At 38.0% G+C, this 22,265-nt stretch overlaps 2 protein-coding genes across 4 annotated transcripts; one reads left to right on the top strand and one right to left on the bottom strand.

Annotated features, from left to right (window-relative positions):
* Positions 1–1,938: 1,938 nt before the first annotated feature.
* Positions 1,939–9,042, bottom strand: LOC107227508. Its single transcript, XM_046740920.1, has 9 exons — positions 8,263–9,042; positions 7,816–8,164; positions 6,763–7,006; positions 6,317–6,643; positions 6,088–6,153; positions 5,294–5,861; positions 4,850–5,084; positions 4,581–4,769; positions 1,939–4,484 (listed from the first exon to the last, which is right to left on the bottom strand). The coding sequence occupies exons 1-9, from the start codon at positions 8,417–8,419 to the stop codon at positions 2,567–2,569; spliced, it is 4,053 nt and encodes a 1,350-aa protein (XP_046596876.1). The 5' UTR covers positions 8,420–9,042; the 3' UTR covers positions 1,939–2,566.
* A 6,500-nt stretch (positions 9,043–15,542) lies between these two features.
* On the top strand, positions 15,543–21,982 carry LOC107227496. 3 transcript variants are annotated; one of them, XM_015668665.2, is made up of 7 exons: positions 15,543–15,825; positions 15,944–18,963; positions 19,113–19,349; positions 19,461–19,837; positions 19,927–20,181; positions 20,485–20,671; positions 20,746–21,982. In XM_015668665.2, exons 2-7 carry the CDS (start codon positions 16,003–16,005, stop codon positions 20,764–20,766), a joined length of 4,038 nt encoding a protein of 1,345 aa, XP_015524151.2. In that variant the 5' UTR covers positions 15,543–15,825; positions 15,944–16,002; the 3' UTR covers positions 20,767–21,982. The 3 variants fall into 3 exon arrangements, with proteins under 3 accessions (XP_015524151.2, XP_015524149.2, XP_015524150.2); XM_015668663.2 differs by having other exon boundaries at positions 15,543–15,808; XM_015668664.2 differs by having other exon boundaries at positions 15,543–15,775.
* Positions 21,983–22,265: the final 283 nt, after the last annotated feature.

The following is a 22,265-nucleotide window of genomic DNA, read 5'->3' on the forward strand; positions in this document are numbered from 1 at the left end:
ATTGTCATTGTTTTTTAAAATTTTATTAAGCAACCTGATTAAAAACTAAACGTTTTCATAATACAAGAAAAAGGGAGGATTTACTTTATTTACATATGCATATATATATATATATATATATATATATATATTTATATATGCATAGATATTAGATCATTTCGCAACTACATGACCCCTACCACTAGTACGTATATAACACGGTATCCTATCGCTTTTTAAGCAATTTTTCATGAAACGATATTACAAAATAAAAACTGCGATACATCGTATCAAAAAAAAAGTGAAATAAAATAAAAGAACAAATCAATTCAACCTCACACTATGATCTCCAAGTATTTACACATTTTTTTCTGCGTCCATCTGAAGAATATATACATATATGTATATATTTCCGAATATAAATTTAAAAACAACAAAAAAAAAAAAAAGAAAAAAAGAAAATAAAAACAACAAAAAAAAAATTAAATTGCGAGTCAATGGTGAAAAAATTTTCTACGCATCTATTGAGCGACGATGATGAATCGTTATTTCCCTTTCTTTTGTCACTCCAAATTCCAACGCCCATTGGAAAATCGATATCAAACAAGCGACAGAATGATATTTTCTTTTTATTGTTGTTATTGTTATTATTATAATTATAATTATTACTATCATTATTATTATTTAATTTACAAGTGGTCAACTACAAGCTACGTGTTATATGCGTTAATGTGTTTATATATGTATACGAACGTGGTACGATAATATACACGTAAATCACCCACTGCTGATAAAAACTTGAATTGTGAAAAGTGGTACAGTAGTGGCGTGCGCAAAACCTAAAACACGGGCATTTTATCGTTCCATTTTCTCTCTCTCTCTCTCTCTGTCATACTTATTTACATCGAAATTATTCATATATCACATTATTTCTCTCGTACATGCGGTAAATAAATGTGACTAAATTTACTATTTACTATTAATAATATTATTATTATTATTATTATTAGATTTTCTTCTCCTACGCAGTGCGACTTATTTACATACATATTGCAATACACTATATTGAAATGCACTTGGTAATGATGGCCGAGAAGAGAACAAAAAAAAAAAAAAAAAAATGATAATAAATGAACAAGCTGCAATGAGGAAATCCACGCACGCAGTACAGCGATGAATGTAGGTAAAAGGTTGTATTTATTAATACACGCGGAAGTTATCATCCATATATATTTATATAAGTTTATAAAAGTATGTGATGGAAGGAAAAACAAAAAAGGTATAAAATTTTTTGGTCAACTCGGGTCCTTCCGTCGGATAATCAAGATTTTACGTAAGACTGTGAGAAGATTAAAGAAAGAAAAGAAAGAAAAAAAAAAAAGAAAACAGAAAATGCAAACAGGATTCATTATTGAAAATTTTTCCTAATCTCTCTCTCTCCCTCTCTCTCCCACTCTCGCTCCTATCTAATACAGACTATAAATCTTTCAATTAACATCTATATCTATAAGCATGATAATAAGCACACGTGAGAATTTAATATACACATTAAACTTTGACAATGAGAAAATTACAACGATACCCCGTGATTTCTTTTCAAATATTACTAACTTGGCTCTTTCATTTTTTTCTAATTCTAACAATAAGTATATACTTTGTGACAAAATTTCTGTAAATGTTCGTCAAAAGTTAAACACCGTCATCCTTCCACTTCAATTGAATGATTAAATAATGTGAAACAAATCCCCTAGATCACCGCGCGCTGCAAGTTCAAACTATTATTGTGGAGAAATTCAGCGTAAATACACGATACGATACGATACGATACGATACGTGAGTATGTGTGCGTGTGTATAAATATATACTTACACAGTAGGAAAGAAAATGAATACACGGCATAATAAATATAATTAATTAATTCATCAATCAATTAATATGTACATTAAAACACCTATTATGTCAAATACACGAACCATATTATTACAATATGTATATCATTAGGTACGATATCATAAACACATTTTTGCGATTTTTTTTTTTTTCATTTTCTTTTTCTTTTTTACTTTCAAATCTCATGTTTGCTAAACAGTTTCTTCTCATTGATGGGGGGGGAGGAATGAGAGTAAAATATAAAAACAAAAAAAAAAAAAAAATAAATAAAAAAAATAAAAAAAAAAAATTGGAAATAGAACAGAACAAAAGAATCCATGCGGTTATTATCGTAACACGTATATACTACTAATAAATTTCACGTTACAATCTTTCTTGTACTTCCTTCCGTACTACCGGAAAGAAATACATCGTCGTCTTGTGTTCGTTAACAATTATTCACTACTACCGTTTTCCGTTTTCGGGGTTAAAATAAAAATTGTTTTTTTTTTTTTTTTTTTTTTACACGTCGCGAAGAGATCAAGAAAAAAAAATCAATAATAATAATGATAATAATAGTAGCATTTTATAGTTTCGATTCCCTAAGTCTTAGATATATATGGATATATGTATATAATATCCATATATATATATATATACATATATACATACACACATTATCTAACCATATAATCAATACCTATTTATGCGAATAATCCTACCAATTGTTACCCCGACCTCGACCCCTGAATCCTCCCCTAAACTGACTGCTGCCTCCACGCTTCTGACCTCTGGGACTAAAATTTTCTCTAGGACCTCCACCCCTGCCTCCACCTCTGTCGACCCAAGGTGCCCTGGGCCCACCTCTGAATCCACCTCTACCTCGGGGAGGTCCGTTGCCTCTCCAAAGTGGGAAGGGAGATCCTGGAGGTCCACCACCTGCGCCGCGTGGCCTAAACCCGGAATTGGAACTGTCGTACTCATAGACAACGACAGGGTGAATTTCCATTTGGCCACCGGTAGTCATGAGAGATCCGTTTGGGCCGAGCAAGTGGCCAGTAGGCATCAGCGGTCCGCCAGTCAATTGGCTGATCGGTGGACCATTGGGTAGAAGTGGACGTTTTTTTATAGGCGTACCTTCGACCTGATTGTGTTGCTGAGGATTATTTTGATGATGATGATGATGATGATCATCACCGAAGTTTCCGCCGTTCTCCGACAGCTGCCTTTTCAAATTGTTATTAGTCTGCTTGTTGTTAGAGTTCATGAGCGCCTCTAGCTGTTCGGATAGCTGCGTGGGCTGCTCCACTTCTGCATTCGACTCCAATGACTCCAGCTGGTTCTCATCTCTAACCGTCTCCCCACCTTCCTCCTGTTCTTGCTGCTGCTGCGGTGTTTCCTCCTGTAAAACCTCAGTCACCGTCGGCATTTCCAGCTTCGCGATATCTTCGCTCACCGCAGTTTCCAACACGGTCTGATTTTGTTCTTCAGAAGTTACTTCCGGCCGCATGACTTTCTCCAGCACAGCTTGAACCTCGGCTGTTGTTTTTTCGGACGGAATAATCGCGCCGGTTTCCTCCGCCTCGATACTTTGATGCGTAGGCTGCATTTGCTCCTGCTGTGAATTCGTTGCTGGAATTTCCTCGATTTCATTATCAGTCGGTATTGATATCGGCATACCGTCGTCGTCGAGAACTACAACAGCTTCAGGGGGCTGCAATAGGAGCGGTCTGTTATTCGGCAGGATTTCCGTCGGAGATCTTTGACTGTCCGGTTCTTGACCGAAATTCTTATTCGGTCGCCGGTTGTTCATCTGGTTGTTGACAAGAATTCTCTGCTGATTGTGATCATCGGAAAATCTGTCCCTCCTGTTACGAGGAAAACCGCGACCACGACCGCGTTGATCGTTCCTCTGAAAACCTGGATCTCGCTGATGATGGTCTACGGGCACCGTGTACCTCCCGCACTGTAGAGGCTCACCCTGAAAATCTTGGCTGATTCGTCGCCTGTTTTGATTATCCTGAAACTCGAATTCTTGTTGCTGCTGCTTTTGTTGCTGATTCTGGCGAAATTCCTGCTGCTGTTGCTGCTGATTGTGGTAAAACTCTTGCTGCTGCTGCTGCTGTTGTTGTTGTGGTTGTTGTTGTTGTTGTTGTTGTTGTTGTTGTTGTTGTTGTTGTTGTTGTTGTTGCGGCTGCTGCTGATTCTGGTGAAAGTTGGGTTGATTTGGTGGCCGAACGTTCGGCTCGTTGTGACGGAATTCTGGAGGATGATTTTGGTGAAAGTTCTGCTGATTTGGTCGAAAGTCAGGGCGATTTTGATGGAAGTTTAACTGATTGCTGTGAAAGTTTTGCGAACTGTGATGAAACTGCGGCTGATTTTGATGGATACTGTGAGAATTTGGTACCGGCAGCAGCGGAGGAGGGCGAGACTGTATCTGACCACTGGGTGGCAGCGGGATCATTCGCATGTCCATGTCAAGGTGATGACCTGGTGGTGGAAGCAAAGGGCGCATATCCCGGTCTTGCGATCTTAGATCAACGAGAACCCTGCTGCTCTTTTGCTTACCATCACCTTCGTCGTCGGACATTTCCATGTCGACACTCTCGACGATGTCACCTGGTTGCATTTGTTGCCTGGTAATAAATTGAGAAAATTTTTCATACGTTAATAAATAATCTGCCAAAGCAGATTTGGATCCCGCTCCGTGTAAGGATAAATAAATCGCGTACCTGTAATCCTGGTCGGTCGGAGGCCAGGCGGAATTTGCATTGCCCAATATAGACAGCGACTGATCTGTCGGATTGCTATGATTCGCAGGGCTGCCCGTTAGACTTATGAGATTCCTGTGATCCACATCTGCACCTTTCATCAGTCGATGTGGCAACTGATTTTCCACGTTTAATGGCAATGGTATTACCCTAATTTGCGCACGTAACAAGACATTAGACTCAGTATCGATTTGTAACAAAACGTTTCGTAAAATTTATCAATACGTTACCTGTGATCCACATCGCCGCTACTGCTGAGCAGAGGTACTTGAGGTTGAGAGTCATCGTATTCTATCGGATCAATGAACCCAGCTTTTTCAAAGAGTGGTGGCGACTCGGGCGTTTCCGACAATATATCATTCTTTAGTCTTGCGCTCGGCCAGACCTCGTTTGCAGAATCCCAACGCTCATTACCGGACCTGTCACCGGTATCTGGTGGCCAAATTTGGGGCATGGTATCATTTCCTGGGGGATTTTACAGTGGAAGCATCTATTTCGAATATTTCAAATTGTGTGGAATTGTTTCAATGGAAATTGAACACAGGTTTTCATGTTGTGTACAATTCTTCGGATAATCTAACAGGGGGAACTTGAGTGAAATCAAAAATTGCGATATTTGATATGTGAGAAAAAAATTTCTCACAGCTCTCTGTTCGATTCCACGTGTTTCTTACCTTTCTCATCCCAGCCAGATGGTTCCTTGTTCAATTCATTGGCTGAGGACCAGGTGGGAAATTTTGGGGGAAGTTTGTTGTAGCAATTTTCATCATCCAGAAAAATTGGCGGCGGCATAGGCGGAGGAGGTAAAGGGTTGACGGAATTCGGTGTGTTGTCAAAAGCCAAGTTCATAGTAGTGTTGTTTCCTTGACTATTCTGACTCGAGTACGGAGAAGGTGTGTGCGAGTCAATTGTCAAGCTTCTAACTCCCTGCAAAGGCGTGCTGTGCGGCAGTTGCTGACAATTGCCCAAATTGCTAATTGGCGTATTTTGCACATTCATTCCTCTAGAGTTTACAGGAGTGGATAGATGTTGCTGTAGCGGCGATGAATGAAGGTAATCTCCAGGTGGTGGAGACTTCATCGGTGTTCCAGATGCGTCCAATCCGAGTCCGGGAATGTTTGAACTGTTTGAAATTGCCTCGGAGGATGGGAGCACAGACTTTAAAAAACTTGAAATGCTGAATCCATCACCTGACCCTTCTGCTTTTGAAGGGCGCATGTTAATAACTTCAATCGGCTTTGCCTGTAAAGAGAAAAAAATTTGACACACATATGCAATTTCAATCAATCGTTGAAAATTATTTTATGACTGCATGAGTTTCAATCGGTTACAGAAACACGGAATTACTCATAATTTGTGAAATTTCTTTAAAACGTATCATACCGTATACTTTTGTATGTTTAATGTTTTGATTTCGCGAATAAAGAAATAATGAAATTAGAATAATAAAATATTAAATGAAACATACCTCTGAGGAGTCATTGTACTGGCTCATTCCTGTAGGAGTTGCTGATCTGTCATTGAATATATTCCGCTAAAAATCAAATCACACACTATTAGTAATCAATTGTTGTCACTTTGAAGATAAAAAAAAAAAGTAAGACAAATCAATTTTAACAAGAGGCTAGTTACATTCGGGAATTCAAGTAACGAGCTGTTAAAAATATAGTAAAAAATGGTCCAAAATAATAATTTACCGTATCGAATTCGACATTTCCTCCCATGAAGGACGAGAAGTTACCAGTAAAGTCACCCGACATGTTCCCCTGTGACTGTTCGGGCGCAGGTACAGGCATTGGCTCATAATCCTGCCTGTAAGAACCGTACATCGACGGAGGCGGAATATCAATCAGTGACGATTGATTAATGCCATGATGCTCGTCACCGGGAAGTTCGATATCGCTATCTGGACTCGGAGATGGTGCATTTATGTCTGGCGATGGGATTGGGGACACCAGCGTTGGAAGTAGCTCATCGAGCTTCTTCTTCAAATTTTTTACGCGACTACCAAAGTTTCTGTATGCCTGAAAGACGAAAAAGCAATTGGAGTTTCAAGTACCGAAACACAACAACTGAGTTTCATTATCTTAGATGCAAAAAAAATGTGCAGATAAGGTTGTTCTGTAATGATATTGAAACTTACATTTGTGACTATTTTCACCTCCCCACGTTGAGTTTCATAAAACTGATCCGCCTGTTCTAGTAAATCCAAAACTTGCGTTCTTTCCCTGATTTCCGCCTCCAGTGCGGAAATATAATTCTCAATATTTCCCACCGCAATGTCAACGTCTTTTTCCGCATCTTCCACGTGTCTTCTGTCTTTTAAGGATGCGCACAATTGCTCCGCATTATCAATATCCGTGTTGCTGTCTCTCAAATCTTGCAACCTTGCGAATTTAGAAAAAGAATTAATGAATATTCACCACCAATAGTGAAATGCATTGAAACAATATAAATGGTTATAGTTTTTCGAAAAATTCAAGAATTCAACATTCACCATTCTATACTAATTGTTATGCATTATACAAGGTATCATTCACTTTCATTAAAAAGTTAATGTTCGTAGAAAAAAGGCACATCCTATGCAGCAGAGATTAAAAAATTTGTTATACACTTAAGATAAGTACAAAAAGCTGAAGTTAATAATATTGTAGTAATAATTCACGTTTTTTGTAAAATGTTTACTTCGCAATTACAGCAATGTCTGATATGCACTGAATTATAATAAGGCTAAATATATTCTTACATTGAAAACTAGAAAATAGTGATTGTCTCTTTTCTTCTCCAAGGTTTCATTACATTAACGTTACTAATTTCAGTCTCATATGACTACAGAAAAAGTATATCCACATTTGGTTCCAAATTAGCCAAAAGTTCTTAAACTTTTATAACTCGTAAAATGTCTCTTACATTTTAAGATTTTTTAAATTTCCAGCTCTTATCGCTACCCTAATTATTCAGTATTTTTTTCTGAACAATAATAACAAATGCATATCTTTCTTTTTTTTTGCAACTTCCGTATAATGTTAAATTTTCTCATAGAATATGTAATCTGAGAAAAGTGAAAAATAATAATTTTGTTTGGGAGATACTGACTTTTGGTAAAATTTTGAAACAAAAATAAAGAACAAAATTCAGGTTCAGCTATTTGAATGGAGCGTCTACAGTTTTTAAGTAACAAATGCATATTTCTTACCTTGAGTCAGTGGCCTGTTCAAGAGTAGCGCAAGATCTCATAGTAGAGATCAGCAAACTGGCTTGAAATTCATCATTGGTTGCAGTAGGCTGTGGGTCTGGTTTTTTCTTAGGGGCTGCGGACAGCAAGCCAGATAAATCGGCCAGAAATTCTTCATCGTAAACTTGACGCTGATCCCATATTTTGAAGATCCTTAATATTCTGTGTTTTACTTTCTCGTCCCTGACCATAGTCGTGGCTCGTTGCAACGTCGTACCCCACGACTCAACAAACTCAAAGTTTTTACGCTTCGAGTATTGAATGACGTCGTTTGCCAGGTAGAAAAGCGTCAGTCGATGCTCAACTTTCACTGTAGAATGAAAATGAATATAAGTAAAGATTAAAATAAATGAGAGATAAAGGTGCTATTAATGCGTAACAATAAAAGAGCGACTGCTGGATTCTTACCTTTCTTCAAAACCTGGAGCCAAGTGGCAACGATCTTTTTGTGATGCGGCCGCCTCTCTAGGCACCACGACGATAGGGCCTGTATCGATTCTTGCGAATCTTTCAGAGACTGCAGCCTCTTTTCAAACAAATCAGTATCGAACTCTGCGGTAGCCATTATGGAGTAGTATTCTTAGTTCAAAAATTGTTTAATTAAAGTTTGTCAAGCGACAACTTACGGAGCACATGCCATCGATATTAGCCCCGAACGATGCGGGGACAGTTGTTTTAGCGTCATACTATTGAATACACCGAATACACTTTACCGAGTTAACCAAGCAAGAGGTCTTAAATTCGAGAGAAAAAGAAGAAAAAACTGAGAGAAAACTAGATACACACACACACACACTGCCGTTTAGGGTAGCGTTTATGCTAATACCGAGATGCGAATTACGCTTGTCGTATCCGCGATCACTTGCAAATTCATGTAGTTTAATACAGGTCAAAGATTTTCATCGTACACCAAATCGCGAACGCACCACATTTATCGGGGGGAAAAATCTGGTATGTGTATATTGTGTGTTGTAGCGCTGCATGCGAGCCTCTCGCACGCCAAGAGCGAGTTTGCAAACAACCAGTTTTGCACGTTCAATTCACTTTAAAACACTACGTTAACACTTCACCACCGTTCTTCGGCTTGAGATCGCTTATTTCCGATAAGAAATATCACCGTTTACAACGTATTTATAGCAAAATTAATACCCTTTTACCAGGTAATCGGAAAAACAAAACTCCGCCATACTTTTGGTGGCAAAATACGACCGCGCAATGGCCGGCGTGGCGCCACACACTAGGTACTCATATACATATACATATAAAATTTCAAAAGTACCCAGCAACAAATTCAGAATTTCTCCGACTTTAATAAACCCTGGGATAATTGTACCGAAAAGCATCTATCTGCGAAATGTCAGCGCCGTTTACGGGCACGTGACGAAAGAAGGGAAAGTGGGGGAGTAAGAGTAAGTGAGAAAGAAAGAGATAAGAGAGAAATGTAGGAGCAGACGGCGCGCGTACAAAAGTCTCACCATGTGCCATAACAACATACGACGTGGGCTGGATTTTCACGAGCGTTGAATCGACGCGACGGCAAATTGACGCTGCGGCGCCACGCTGTTTACGGCAAATAAAAACGATCCTGAAAATGGGTACCAACACAACAGCCAAATGCCGATCGTCAAAATTACGTGCTGAGTCGGTGCAGGGAGTAAGAGGGAAGGAGACCGATCTCCGTGCTGCAAATTCTGCAGTGATTTTCAAATCTCTATAGTAGTACGGTATTCTGCCACTGGTAGTGCTGATGCACAATGTGTACTCGACTAACAACAAATACTTGGGATATATCGGAAATACGAACTGAAGTCGTTCCGATGTAACTTTCGTTATCAACATCGAAATCAATTTCTGATACAATCCTCAGAATTGTTAACAGCCCTCTGAAAATCGAATTGGGGATGTGCTATGAAAAATTGCTAATCGGGGAAATATTTTACGTCAAAAAATATACTCTCCCAAGCCTCCAGAGGTGAGATATTTCTCCGATCAGCAATTTTTATACTCATCTCGATTCGATTTTAGAAAGATTTATCAAGGCTTTATAGACGATTCCGGAATTCGTTACACAAATCGCTTTAGATATTCATAAAATAAAGTTTCATCGGAAATACAAAACATTTGATTAACTGAAACAGACAAGAAGTTTGATTACCTGAAACGGTTAAAAAGTTTGGTTAGCTGAAACAGATAAAAGGTTTGGTTAGCTGAAACAGACAAAAAGTTTTGTTGGCTGAAACAGATACAAGATTTGATTAGCTGAAACAGACAAAAGGTTTGGTTAGCTGAAACAGACAAGTTTTTATGAGCTGAAAGGGACAAAAAGTTTGGTTAGCTGAAACAGACGAGAGGTTTGATTAGCTGAAACAGATAAAAGGCTTGATTAGCTGAAACAGACAAAAAGTTTTGTTGGCTGAAACAGATACAAGATTTGATTAGCTGAAACAGATACAAGATTTGATTAGCTGAGACAGACAAAAGGTTTGGTTAGCTGAAACAGACAAGTTTTTATGAGCTGAAAGTGACAAAAAGTTTGGTTAGCTGAAACAGACGAAAGGTTTGATTAGCTGAAACAGACAAAAGGCTTGATTAGCTGAAACAGACGAAAGGTTTGATTAGCTGAAACAGACAAAAGGCTTGATTAGCTGAAACAGACAAAAGGTTCAATTAGCTGAAACAGACGAAATTATGATTAGCACAACGACAAAATCATTTCTATTATTACTGAAAGAAATTATAAACTTTTTGATCAAAATTAATTTTGTACCTAGAATTACTGAAATAAATATGCTTTATAAATACTTACGAGAAGATTCTTCACTATCACTATACACTCCGCGATTTTTATCTCCGTGAATTGACTGCCGTCTTACATATGCCACTCTGTCTCTCAGAACCAAAAAGTATCAAGTCAACGCGCAAAAGGCGCGGTCAACTCCAACTTGAAAACTCAGTTCTTGGTAAGAAAATTAATTGAAAAGCGGAACGCTTCACGTATAGAAAATGCTTTACTTTTTCATGTACCATTTACGAAGTCGTTAAGCAAAAGGAGCGATCGATCGATTCGCATTTATTAAATGATATATAAAAGAAGTGCGTTTTACCGTATGTTCCATCATAACTCTGATGACGAAATTCCCTTACCAATCCCGGTTTTCCCGATGTGTAGCCACCCTGATTCTCAATCATCGCGCAAAAGGCGCGTCTGATTGCCGTGATTACTACGCGCAAATCGGCATGATCGATTAACCTGTCAAAAACCTTCAATATCTAGGACTTGTCGCAAAATTCTGCAGAAACCCAAGCCGCATCTGCGTCTCCTTGAATCTGACACATTGCGATGCGAATTGTTGTTCTGAGAAGCGAATCAAGTCCGGGAGGGAGGTTGGAGGACATGCATTATTGTGTGGCGTGACGGTCGGCGGTCCTCTTCAACGCGACGTCTTCGAGCTCAGCATCTCTCCCCATCTAGCGTACCACGGAACGCGATAGATGGTCCAGAGATGTGTTTTGCCCATTCAGACGATCACAGAGATCAATTTAATGAAATAATTATCGATAATGACTAAATAATTAACTAGACAAGAAATGGGAAATTGAACCTCGTTCAAATTTGAAAGCTCACTAATAATTTAGAGACTCTTGTATTCAAGTCTTTTGAGTATTTCTTGAGGAAAATCACTGTGATCATTTGACGCTGTGGATTACAAAAATTTGTAACATCGCGACACATTGCGACCTTCCTACCCTCGCCTAATTCCCAACGGAACCACCCAACGGAAATGTTGAAGAGATTCACACACACACATCTACATTAAACCCCGCGACGGATCCCAAAACGACCTCCTACCTACCCGATTACCTATATTCGCTCTAAACGATTCTCCATACTTTCCAACACACATCATTCTTCCTCATTCGCGCCGTGGTCACTATAACTTACTTTTTCATTGGTTACCTGTGGGATGCAAAATGTTTCTGTACTCTAGTCAGCGAAAATAATATTTTAGTGATTGCTGGCTGACTATCGGTACATAAACCTTTTGTAAGATGGATTAAAAACATCCTGAATGCTAATCAGCATTTTTCTAAGCGAGCTAAGCCTGTAGTTATTCGATAGTTGCTGGGTATTAAAAAATTGAAAATGATTCAAGATATATCATGCAATTTGATTACGTTAATACATTCTGCCAGACTTTGAAATGCTATCGATTAAACAATCGTTGGAATATGTTTAAACCTCAGATTTATTCACCACTTAAACAACATCATTCGAAAATTCAAACGTTGGTAGATTAATATATCTGTAGCTAAACACAATTTGTTCTCGCGAATGTCGAGTAAGTGATGGTAACCTGTCGCGATGCTCATTCCACTTTCAGCAACGTGCAAAATTTTTAACTGAGTACCTATGGTAAAATAGGTCAATTGCTACGAAAAAAAAAAAAGATCCAATTTAAAGTCAAGCAACGTTGCGATCATGAATGAGCCTATCCATGCAGCTAGGAAATCGAAGATTTGTGTAACAATTGTTACCGCCACGCCACATGATAAAGGAGTCCCAGGGAAATACCCGTAACCTAAGACGTGCAAACTCACCAACGTTGCTGAGTAATGGAGAAGTTACTCGGATGTCTCTGCTTAACTCTGAAAAAGCGAAAAAGGAAAGTCGAATTAATTTAGCAAACTGGATTTCTAGTTCTCAGGTAAATTATTACTGTTGTCTAGTTCCATATTTATTCACCGCATGTCATGCAATGACAAAAATTTCCAATGCACCACATTGAATTATCAAACAATAATTAACATAAGTTTTCTTACCTCCTCCAGGTTGCTCCATACTTTACATGTAGTAGTTCTCGTAGCATCTCAGGTTGTATGGTGATGACACACTTTTCACACTACAATAAGGATATAATAAATTATTACTTGCACAATGTATTTGGATCACATTTCATGTCACTACAGACTGTCTGTCTCAAAATAAGTTACTTGCATGATATTTCAGTGGTTCCTGATTTAATTATAAACGAACTGCAAAAATTAATTAATACTAGGGGGCTCATAAAATAAGCACAGATTTTGAATAAATGCATAAAATTAGTGAGCAGATAAAATCATTTACGATGAAATGGTAATTAAATTATGGTAATTAAAAATCATATTAAATATGTACCTTTCAGTTTTATTCACTGCATAGCTTGTGATTTAATTTGTAGTTCGTTGTCAAAGATCGATTGATTGGGTTAGGTCATTCGGATCATCGCTAAATGTGGTTGACAGTGCTGTAATATAGTGTGCCCCTGTTAACAGGTAAGAAATAACAACATTTAATTAGTATTTGCTTTGAAAAATTAATATACAAAACGTTGAAAAATTACTCTTATTTTTGTAAATATAATGAAGGACTGAATACCAATTAATTTCAACTCACTGACAAATTTCTCAAATTGCAAATAGCCTAAAAGTATAATCAAGAATGATCTCAAACCTGTACCTGTTTTCTAGTCTTCCACAAAATTGCGAACTGTTCACTTTCTGGATTTTGTTTTCAAACATTGTATTACCGGGGTCACTTAATGCGGATACTCGCTAACCTCATTTATTCTTACGGTAGCTCCATTCTATAATCAGCTAAAGGACAAACGAACAAAATTTTTTTAATATTTGATCTAAATCAACATCCATATACTCAATAATGTTTAAATGCATGCAAATTTTGGTTTGTAGGTAATGCGTTATGCCAAGTTTAGGAAAATCTTGCCAATTACATAAACAAGGGATAAATGAATGGGATTGTTTAATACCAGTTGTTTATATGTAATAAGTTCATCAGTTCCGCTACCAAGTGGTGTCTTCCACGATTTATCGACACGGCCTTTCAATCTAGGTAATTACTAATGCCAATTAACACTGTTTCTGTTTCTTTCTGCAATCAGGTAAGATAAAACACATTTTGTGAGTACTTTATGGACCTTTAATAACGATTTGGATAGCATTGAAAATTCACCATATTTATCCAAAATATAATAGGTACAGTACCGTTCATAAGTTAGGGATCACTTTCCAAATTTTCGATGAGGCCAAAAATATCTCAGCCAAAATAGTCGTAAAACTGTTTTTTCTTTTTTTTTCGGCTGAGATGTCAAACTTTTTGTCCGGATCTAAAATTCGAAAAGTGATCCCGAATTTATAAACGATACTGTCTGAGGAATCATTAACAGTTGACGATTTAGATTCTCTCACGATTTCGAAACGAATAGTAACGTCGTAATGCCTTAAATTTAGTTAGGTAGTAATAATAAGGATTACGAAATCAATCACGCAATAACATTTTCATTTTACAATCGTTCGTCCACGTGAAAGACTCGATCCGCGAACCGTAATCAAAGACGCAACTCGCATGAAGGTCACCTTCCGCAAGGCCCGGTTTTCCAGAATGTTAGAAAGAAAACCACAACGGAAAATTATCGGGGCATTTTCTTTTCACAAAACTCTTACCACTATGCAGCGTAATAATTACACTCGATTCCAAGCCCATTCGCAGTTTTTGTGGTATAGTTGGCGTGTAAACAGACCAACATAAATTAAACTTGCTAACAATGCAACTACGCACTTACCGAAAGTCAGCCACACAAACAAAAACAAACGACATTCGACGCAGAGTCGAGAATCGAAATCGTTAAAAGCTGAAGTTGCACAAAAGAATGAAAATTTAATACACAACACTCACCTTCGATGTCCTCGGCTGTTTTTATTTCAGAAACTCGGTTCTTTTATGCTCCATATTCTGCATGCCGTTCGTAAATTATTCACAGTAAGTTTGATGGGAATACACTGATCGAACAACATTACATAACCTTTTGTTTTAACCATAAGGCATCGGTGCTTGACTATGTCCCGAATAGTCGAAGTTGGCACATGACGATATGAATTCTTGACTCACAACTTACGTGATTTCACTACGGCTGCTCGGAAGGAACTGATACCGCGCTGCGCTCGGACACGAGTCTCAACCGGTTGCCAACGACTTACGAGCCGCGGACAAATGTTTGAAAAATTGCCGTTGCATGTATCGTCAGGCGTCAATTGAAATTTTCTGGAGACTTCCAGCTGAATAAAATACGTTAACCGAAGATATATTCAGTCATTCTTGAGGATCCAGTTAGTGGAAAGAGTCCTACAAAAACAATTCTGAGACGAAAATTTTCCGAGCTCTGAAAATCGCTACCAAAAGAAAGTCAACCCCTATGGATTTGATGCACTATATCAACATAATTTTGTGACAGGAATCAATCTCACGCAGTCCGAATACGCCATCACTTACTTCATCTCGCTTCTGCATTTTCTCCATTTTTTCACGCTTACAATCAACAATTTTAGATGTTTAAATTCTTCTAATAAAAATGTAATTGAGATTCACTGACCTAACTACGTGTTTCGAACGTTTAGCATTCTGCCGTTGTGTTGGTACCCATGTTCGAAGGTAACGGTGTGGCGATGTCGCGTCAATTTGTCCTTGAATCAATTCGACGCCCGTGAAACTCCAGTCATACGAAAATAGGCACAGAGTGCTGCTGCGTTTCTTCTTTACCGATTCTTTGTCTACTCTATGGATTATGTCTCTATGGTTAGAGCGGAACGCTCAAGCCACAGGCTTATGACGCTACTCTCCTCGGCCAGTTTTGTGATTTAATTGGTCAGCGAGAGGGACGTTTCTTATTTTATCAAATGAAAACGCTCTTGTAGCATTTATTAGGAAACAGAGTTCGTTACATGTGTGTAAATGTGTGCGTTGAGCATGTTTCAACAGATCTGCGAACCGCTGCCGTTGCATGAGTGTTCAAATCGCTGATAATTACCCGGAAAAAGATAGAATTTATCAGTAGAGAGGATCATTTTCAATCGTCCGAATGATGTGGTGAGTTCGAAGGCCTCGTTTGACAGCAAAAGGGTGAATTTTAACGCATAGTAAATAATATTCGTTGTATTTTGCGTCGGTGAAAATTTAAACAAAGATTTTTAAGTAATTTGTTTTATTTTTAGTAGTTTCTCATTTTTGTCTCGTCTCTTGTTGTTTTCCTTATAGATAAACGATGCATCCATCCGTACATTGATCGTCGTTTATTCCTGTGTACACAAGCCACCATGTTTCACGGTATTTTCGAAAACATTGAAGAGGTCCAGAATATCCTAGCCTCTCATAGTCTCGAGCCCGTTGATGGAAATCGCATTTTCGAACTACTCGAAGTTTACAAAACAACCGAAGCAGTCGTTAAAATACTCATGAAATCGCGGAGCAGACCAGAACCTGATCTTCTAATGAACCCCTGGGCCATAAAGGCTGGCACCTCGACCCAGCGCGAAGACCGCTCTAACCGCTCGGGAGTTTTTACCTGCCCCTCGACTGAGATTGACATCACACATTCAAGCGACGACATAGAAATCATTGAGCACAAAATTGTTCGCCCTGTACTTCTGGCTAAGGGTTCGAACGAGCCGGAAGTATTAGACCTCGAGAACTGTCAGATCAACAAAGACATGCCGAAAGTTATAAATCGCGAACCGGAAATGTTACGGTGCGCTGAGAAGGTCAATTATGATCATAAAAGACCGAAAGCGACCAAAGAAATATATGAAAATTTGAAAAAAATGGCAAATTGTAAGGTGGAGAAATCAGATGTAGAGAACGAAGCAGCGAATCAAAACGCTGGAGAGATGGAAATAGAAATGGCAGATGACCTTTCTACTGGATTAACTAAATCTGTTCTGGATCCTACCAAAGATGGCTTTGCGGAAACAAAAACACAAAAAGAAGGTGCCGTTGATAGTTCAAAAGATATGTTCGATAGCAAGGGTGAGGAAATTGATGAAAACAATTCAGAGTCAGACTCTGAGGTCGAGATGGACGATGATTATTATAGACTAGTTGAATCAGATAATTTTGAAGAATTTGATGAGTCACGTGACATAGTATCGATACCTCCTAATCCAATTTTGAGACTGACTGATGAAGCTGTGTTTCCGAATTTCCAACACCAAAACACTGAGGCATCCCATTTCGGGCAAGGTGAAAATCGTATGGAGGAAATGCTTGAGGAGAATAATAATGATCCCAATAATAACTTGGAAGATAGTGAAATACTCGATCAAAACATTCTTGCTTCTGTAACAAAATATGACTCTGTACCTCTTGAGAGAGATGTTATTGAGGAAAAATCAAGCAGTCCAAAACCTGGGTGCAGCAAAGATTCGTACTACACAGATTTCGATGCTCGCATGGCCCAAGTATGCGAAGATAAGACAGATATCAATCCTACTAAGACTATGAGTGAGAAATTGACAGTCAAGAAGAGATCGCAAGCGTACAAAGAGCGCAATTTACCTGCTGCAAATAATACGCCACACAATGATGCTACGATGATCCGTGATTTGAACTCAATAAAAACTGTTCTACCTGGTTATTCTGAGAAGCAAATAATGTCGCTTTTGATTAAAAATATCGAAGCTAGCAATAGAATTGAATTAGTGCTATGGGATTTACTGCCCGATAAAAGACCACTGCCAATTCTTTGTACGAAACGTAAACTGAAGGAGGATGCCAATCCGTCTTCTGTTAAGAAGTTCTTACAGGACGAATGGACGTGCAATAAAGAAATCAAGGAGACGACCGCAATTTCAATGGAAGCACCAAAAACAGAATTAATAGAACCACAAAGAAATGGGATAGTGAAACCAGCCAAACTAAAACTTCTTCATGCTTCAAAAAACACTGTGCAACCAGCAAAACTGCCATTTGCGAATTCTAGCTCACATCCACAGATTCCACGGCCTTTAATGCCGAAATCTGGCATCATCCTGCAACCCAGCAAACTCAACCATTTAAAGCGCCAAGCAGAAGATGAACAAGCTAAAAAGCCAAAAACTTTGATCGATGAATTCGAAAATTTGACAAAAAGCTTTTTTCCACATTATGTTGACCTATCAACTGCATCTGTTAGTAGCAAAAATACTGGCGCTATATCAAAAAAATCCACAGGAACAAAATCTACGGTGCTGGAAGACCAGAATGATTCGCTGAAAAGAAAGGTTGTCACTGAAATGCCGGCCGCGTCAACGAACTCTAAAACAATCGAAATAAACCATCATCGCAACGATGCTAACTTCTCCGATTCTAGTGTAAAGTCCCGAAGTCACGTTCGTCCCAAGCCCGAACCTGACGTTATAATGTTTCCTCCAGCACATAAAATGAAGAGCAATGATCGTCAGGTGAATAGTGTCGCACTGCCGAAAGTTGAGAGTAGGAAAACACAGTTGCCGCAGGTGGCACCGCCTCGGGGAAATCTTGTAGTCGAGATGCTACAAGAAGTTGAACTTTCACTGAAAAATACAGCAATATTGCAGAAGCAGGTAGATTTGGTAACCCACACCAATCATCTAACAGATGAACAAAGAAAGCCTCAAGTTTCTCTACCTGCCAAAAGTCCTGACGTGCCAAGCATTAATCCTTCGCCTAATAATACTCTGGGAGCAGAACAAGTTGAACCTGCTATCAGGGTTCGTCAGGTTGAGAAAACCGATGTTCAACCACCCAAGGAGTTGTTCAATCCGTTGATCAACATTTTTCCAGACGTCGATCCGAACCATATAGCAGATTTGTGTAACGAGGCCAAAGCAAGGAACCAGAACTTGGAATACGTCGTTGAAATCTTGCTGGTGAATGGGTCTAAATATCCTCGCATTGTCAATCCTGATCCAGAGCCACAGGAGTTGAATCCCGATACTCAATACGAAAATCTTCAAGGAATATTTCCTGACGCTCACCCAGAGTATTTGAGAGACATAGCAGAAAGATACTACAATGATCCTGAGGCTATGAAAAATTTTGTCCAGGCAAATCTTGAAGTGCCCGATTATCCGACAATGGCTGATTATCAAAAGAAAATAAAAATTACCGAACAAATACGTCAGTACACCGAGGATTTTTGCACGGAAAAATTTCTTGAGATATTTCCAGATCCCTTCGCCCATTTTGAGGATAGTAAACGGATTTACAAATACAATGTCATCGCTTTCGAGTTTCTGAAATCTCTATTCAGATTGAACAAGGTATGCTTTTATTTTGTATTCTGCGGAGTTATAAACATCATTCAAAGAACAATTATTAATTATTATTCACCGAGACGATCTCGAATATTAAATTCATAGTAATTTTTTTGTTCTTCTGATACCTACTTAATTCAAGTACTGTAATTCAGGTTGCCACAATACAGAGAGCATACAAATCTCCAAAGCATCCATATCACATAAGTTTGGCCGCCAAAGAACTTACAATCATAGGCCCGGATATGAAGACTAAACGGGGGGACAAACTAATTCCTACCGAAGATATTCCATTGCTGCAAGAGTTTGCTTTCATACGTCACAAGATAGCGATAAAGGAGTACATGAAGAAACAAAAATGGCAAGAGAAGGAAGAGTTCAAAAGACTGAAGGTAACTCGGTTTAATGAAATCTTGGCCCAATATCGATGCACGGAATATTACTGAAAATTACATATCAGTACTGTGTGGATCATTAACCGAGTTAACGACATTCACTTACAGGCAAATCACGAGCTGTTGGAATGTCAATGTTGTTTCGAAGCAGAGTGCATGCCCTCAAAGTGTTCGACATGCAGTGAAGGACACATATTTTGTAAAAGTTGCATAAAGCTGGGATCGGCTACTAAAATAGGTGAAGGACAAACGCATTTCCCATGTTTCATGGAATGCAAGGGTGAATTCACACTGCCGGTTCTTCAGAAAGTCCTGGAACCTACCATGTTTAGTATACTGCTTCGAAAGCGGCAGGAAGAGGAAGTCAAAGCCGCAGGATTGGAAGGGCTGATATCCTGCCCATTCTGCCATTTTGCTTCCATACCACCGCCTGAAGACAAAGTTTTCAAATGCCTGAACCCCGAGTGTATGAAAGAAACCTGTCGGTCAGTACGCTTTCAACAAATTTTCAATGACAACCTGACGCGCACACGCTTAGGGCACTTTTTAAATGCACGTTCATTATGTCAATCAGGCTTTGCAAGGAAGTAAATCACGTACCTCTGCGATGTGACGAAGTAACCAAAGGCGAAGAGGCCAGGCATTATCTCGAAGAGAAAATGACGGAGGCATTAGTCAGGAAGTGTTACAAATGCAGCCGTCCATTTTTCAAGGATGAAGGATGCAACAAGATGACCTGTCCATGTGGAGCGACGACCTGTTACATATGCGGAGAACCTGTCAAAGATTACAAACACTTTAACGGACAAGGTTCCGATCGCGCCGATCTGTGAGTATTAGCTATTTTTATCGTATCAATTGAAATCTTTGTCGAGTCCTAAATATAATCTCTTCTTCTCAGCCATGAACAATAAAAATTGCTCGCTTCGTTTACGTCTACGGTCAAACTTCCCAATAGCGAACACCTTCGGGACTAAAAATATTGTCCGTTATTCAGAACAAAGTTAACGTGTAAATTGGGCTGCTGGAGATTTTTAAACTGTCCATTGTAAAGAGGAATCCGTTATTGGGAAGAGTCCGTTAAGAAAAGTTTCACTTTATAATGGTAAATATTTGACGTAATTTCTTACAGCTGCCCGTTGTGGAGTGATAACAAAGTATTGAACGCAGAGACTGTTCGAGTAGTTGCAAAAGCTGCGGAAAAAGAGATTTTAAAAAAAAATCCACACCTAAAAATCGACGCAAGAACGCTAATGCCTATGTTGCCGCAAGCTTCTAAGGGACCCCATCAAGATATAGCCAACGGTCACATTTTGCCGGTTAGTTTAATGAACATATCTAACTATATATAACTATACAAATATACGATAACTTTTTGTAATATTTTTTTTAGATACACATCAGAAGAACGTGATCTCACCAGAAATAGTCGGCAACGAGAGATCGGTTGATTTTCTAATTATATGAAAGATTCAATATTTTATTTATTCGCCCTCTTTTTTTTTTATATCTTTAACTAAAAAAAATCCTGTACTAGATAAGTATTCACAAATATACATTGTTTTCATGTTACATGTGTTAAGCTGTGGATGATAATTTTCGATTACTTTTAATTTTATGTTATTTTATAATGTCAACATCTTGTAAGTCCCAGCATTATTATTATTATTATCAATATTGGTGCAGCTATTACTATTCTCCTACGAGATAGTGAGAGGTTGCTCATATAAATATTATTTTTGCGTTGATAAGTTTGCACGTGTTTTTAAAAGAAAATAGGAAACCGAAAAATGAAACCACTGCAGTGATAGGCAATGTAATATTTTGATCGTTTATATCGTCCAGTTTTGTGCTAACGGAATCCCAAATATCTGCTGGCAGTAGAAACCGGAATCAGATGAAACTGGAGTGATTACTTCGTTGTCAAATAAAAGTTCGATTGAAATCAGAAAATGTTCTAATTTCAATATTTTTGTTTGCAAATGCCAAGTGTAAAATTTACATACTTGTCTATCTCTAAACTGATGGGTTAAAATCGAAACAAATCGTTGCACAAATTATAATCTGGCATATAAATAAATAAAAAATAATATAATAACCGCATAAATTGAAACTGTTAGTCAAGTAACTGTTACTCTCTTTTTTAGCAAACTTAATCTTGAAGTACCTGATGTCAATTTGTCTTCTGTCTCCATTTTGTCTGATCGCTATTCTTGTATGCATTACCGGTACTCAAACACTGACAAAGCTTTCGAAACTTTATGAGCAACACATAAAAGTCAATCTAGCCATACAAGTTCCGCGTTAATTTATAGTTTATAAAAAAACCTATGCTCATCCGTCATTCGCGTAACTAAAATTATTTTATAATTGCTCTAAAAATAATTGATAGTATGATAAGACTGTTAGAAAAATTTAACCTGCGCGTTCGTTCCTATACATATATATCAATTCAAAACTGCTCTATGATATAGTTATATTTTTTTCACCTGTTAGCCTGTTGTAAGTCTTGAAGTTACGATTACACATATGTATATTCTACGATGATAAATCTTCATAGTCATTATATAATAATTCGTTGAAAAAATAGATTGATACATTTATAATAAAAAGAAAAAAAGCAAATTAAATATCGATTTATCATTCCCTTAATTATAATTGTTTATAGTTTATTTGCGTATTATATAAGTATATTTTTGAGAAACAGAGCTACCCATGCGAATCGAACAGAGTTATGTGCTTACTGAATAAATTGTCCGGCGATTTGCTGTCCAATAGAAGTTTAAAATTGACGATTTACTTATATTTGTTTATTATGACTTTTTTTTCTTATTTTTATTACCACGGCTAAAGTTCCTAATTCGTAAACATCTGCTAATGTCTTAAACCCGGAAAGATGCGAATAGAATATAA

The sequence above is a fragment of the Neodiprion lecontei genome, chromosome 5, assembly GCF_021901455.1.
Source record: "Neodiprion lecontei isolate iyNeoLeco1 chromosome 5, iyNeoLeco1.1, whole genome shotgun sequence".
Classification (NCBI taxonomy): domain Eukaryota; kingdom Metazoa; phylum Arthropoda; class Insecta; order Hymenoptera; family Diprionidae; genus Neodiprion; species Neodiprion lecontei.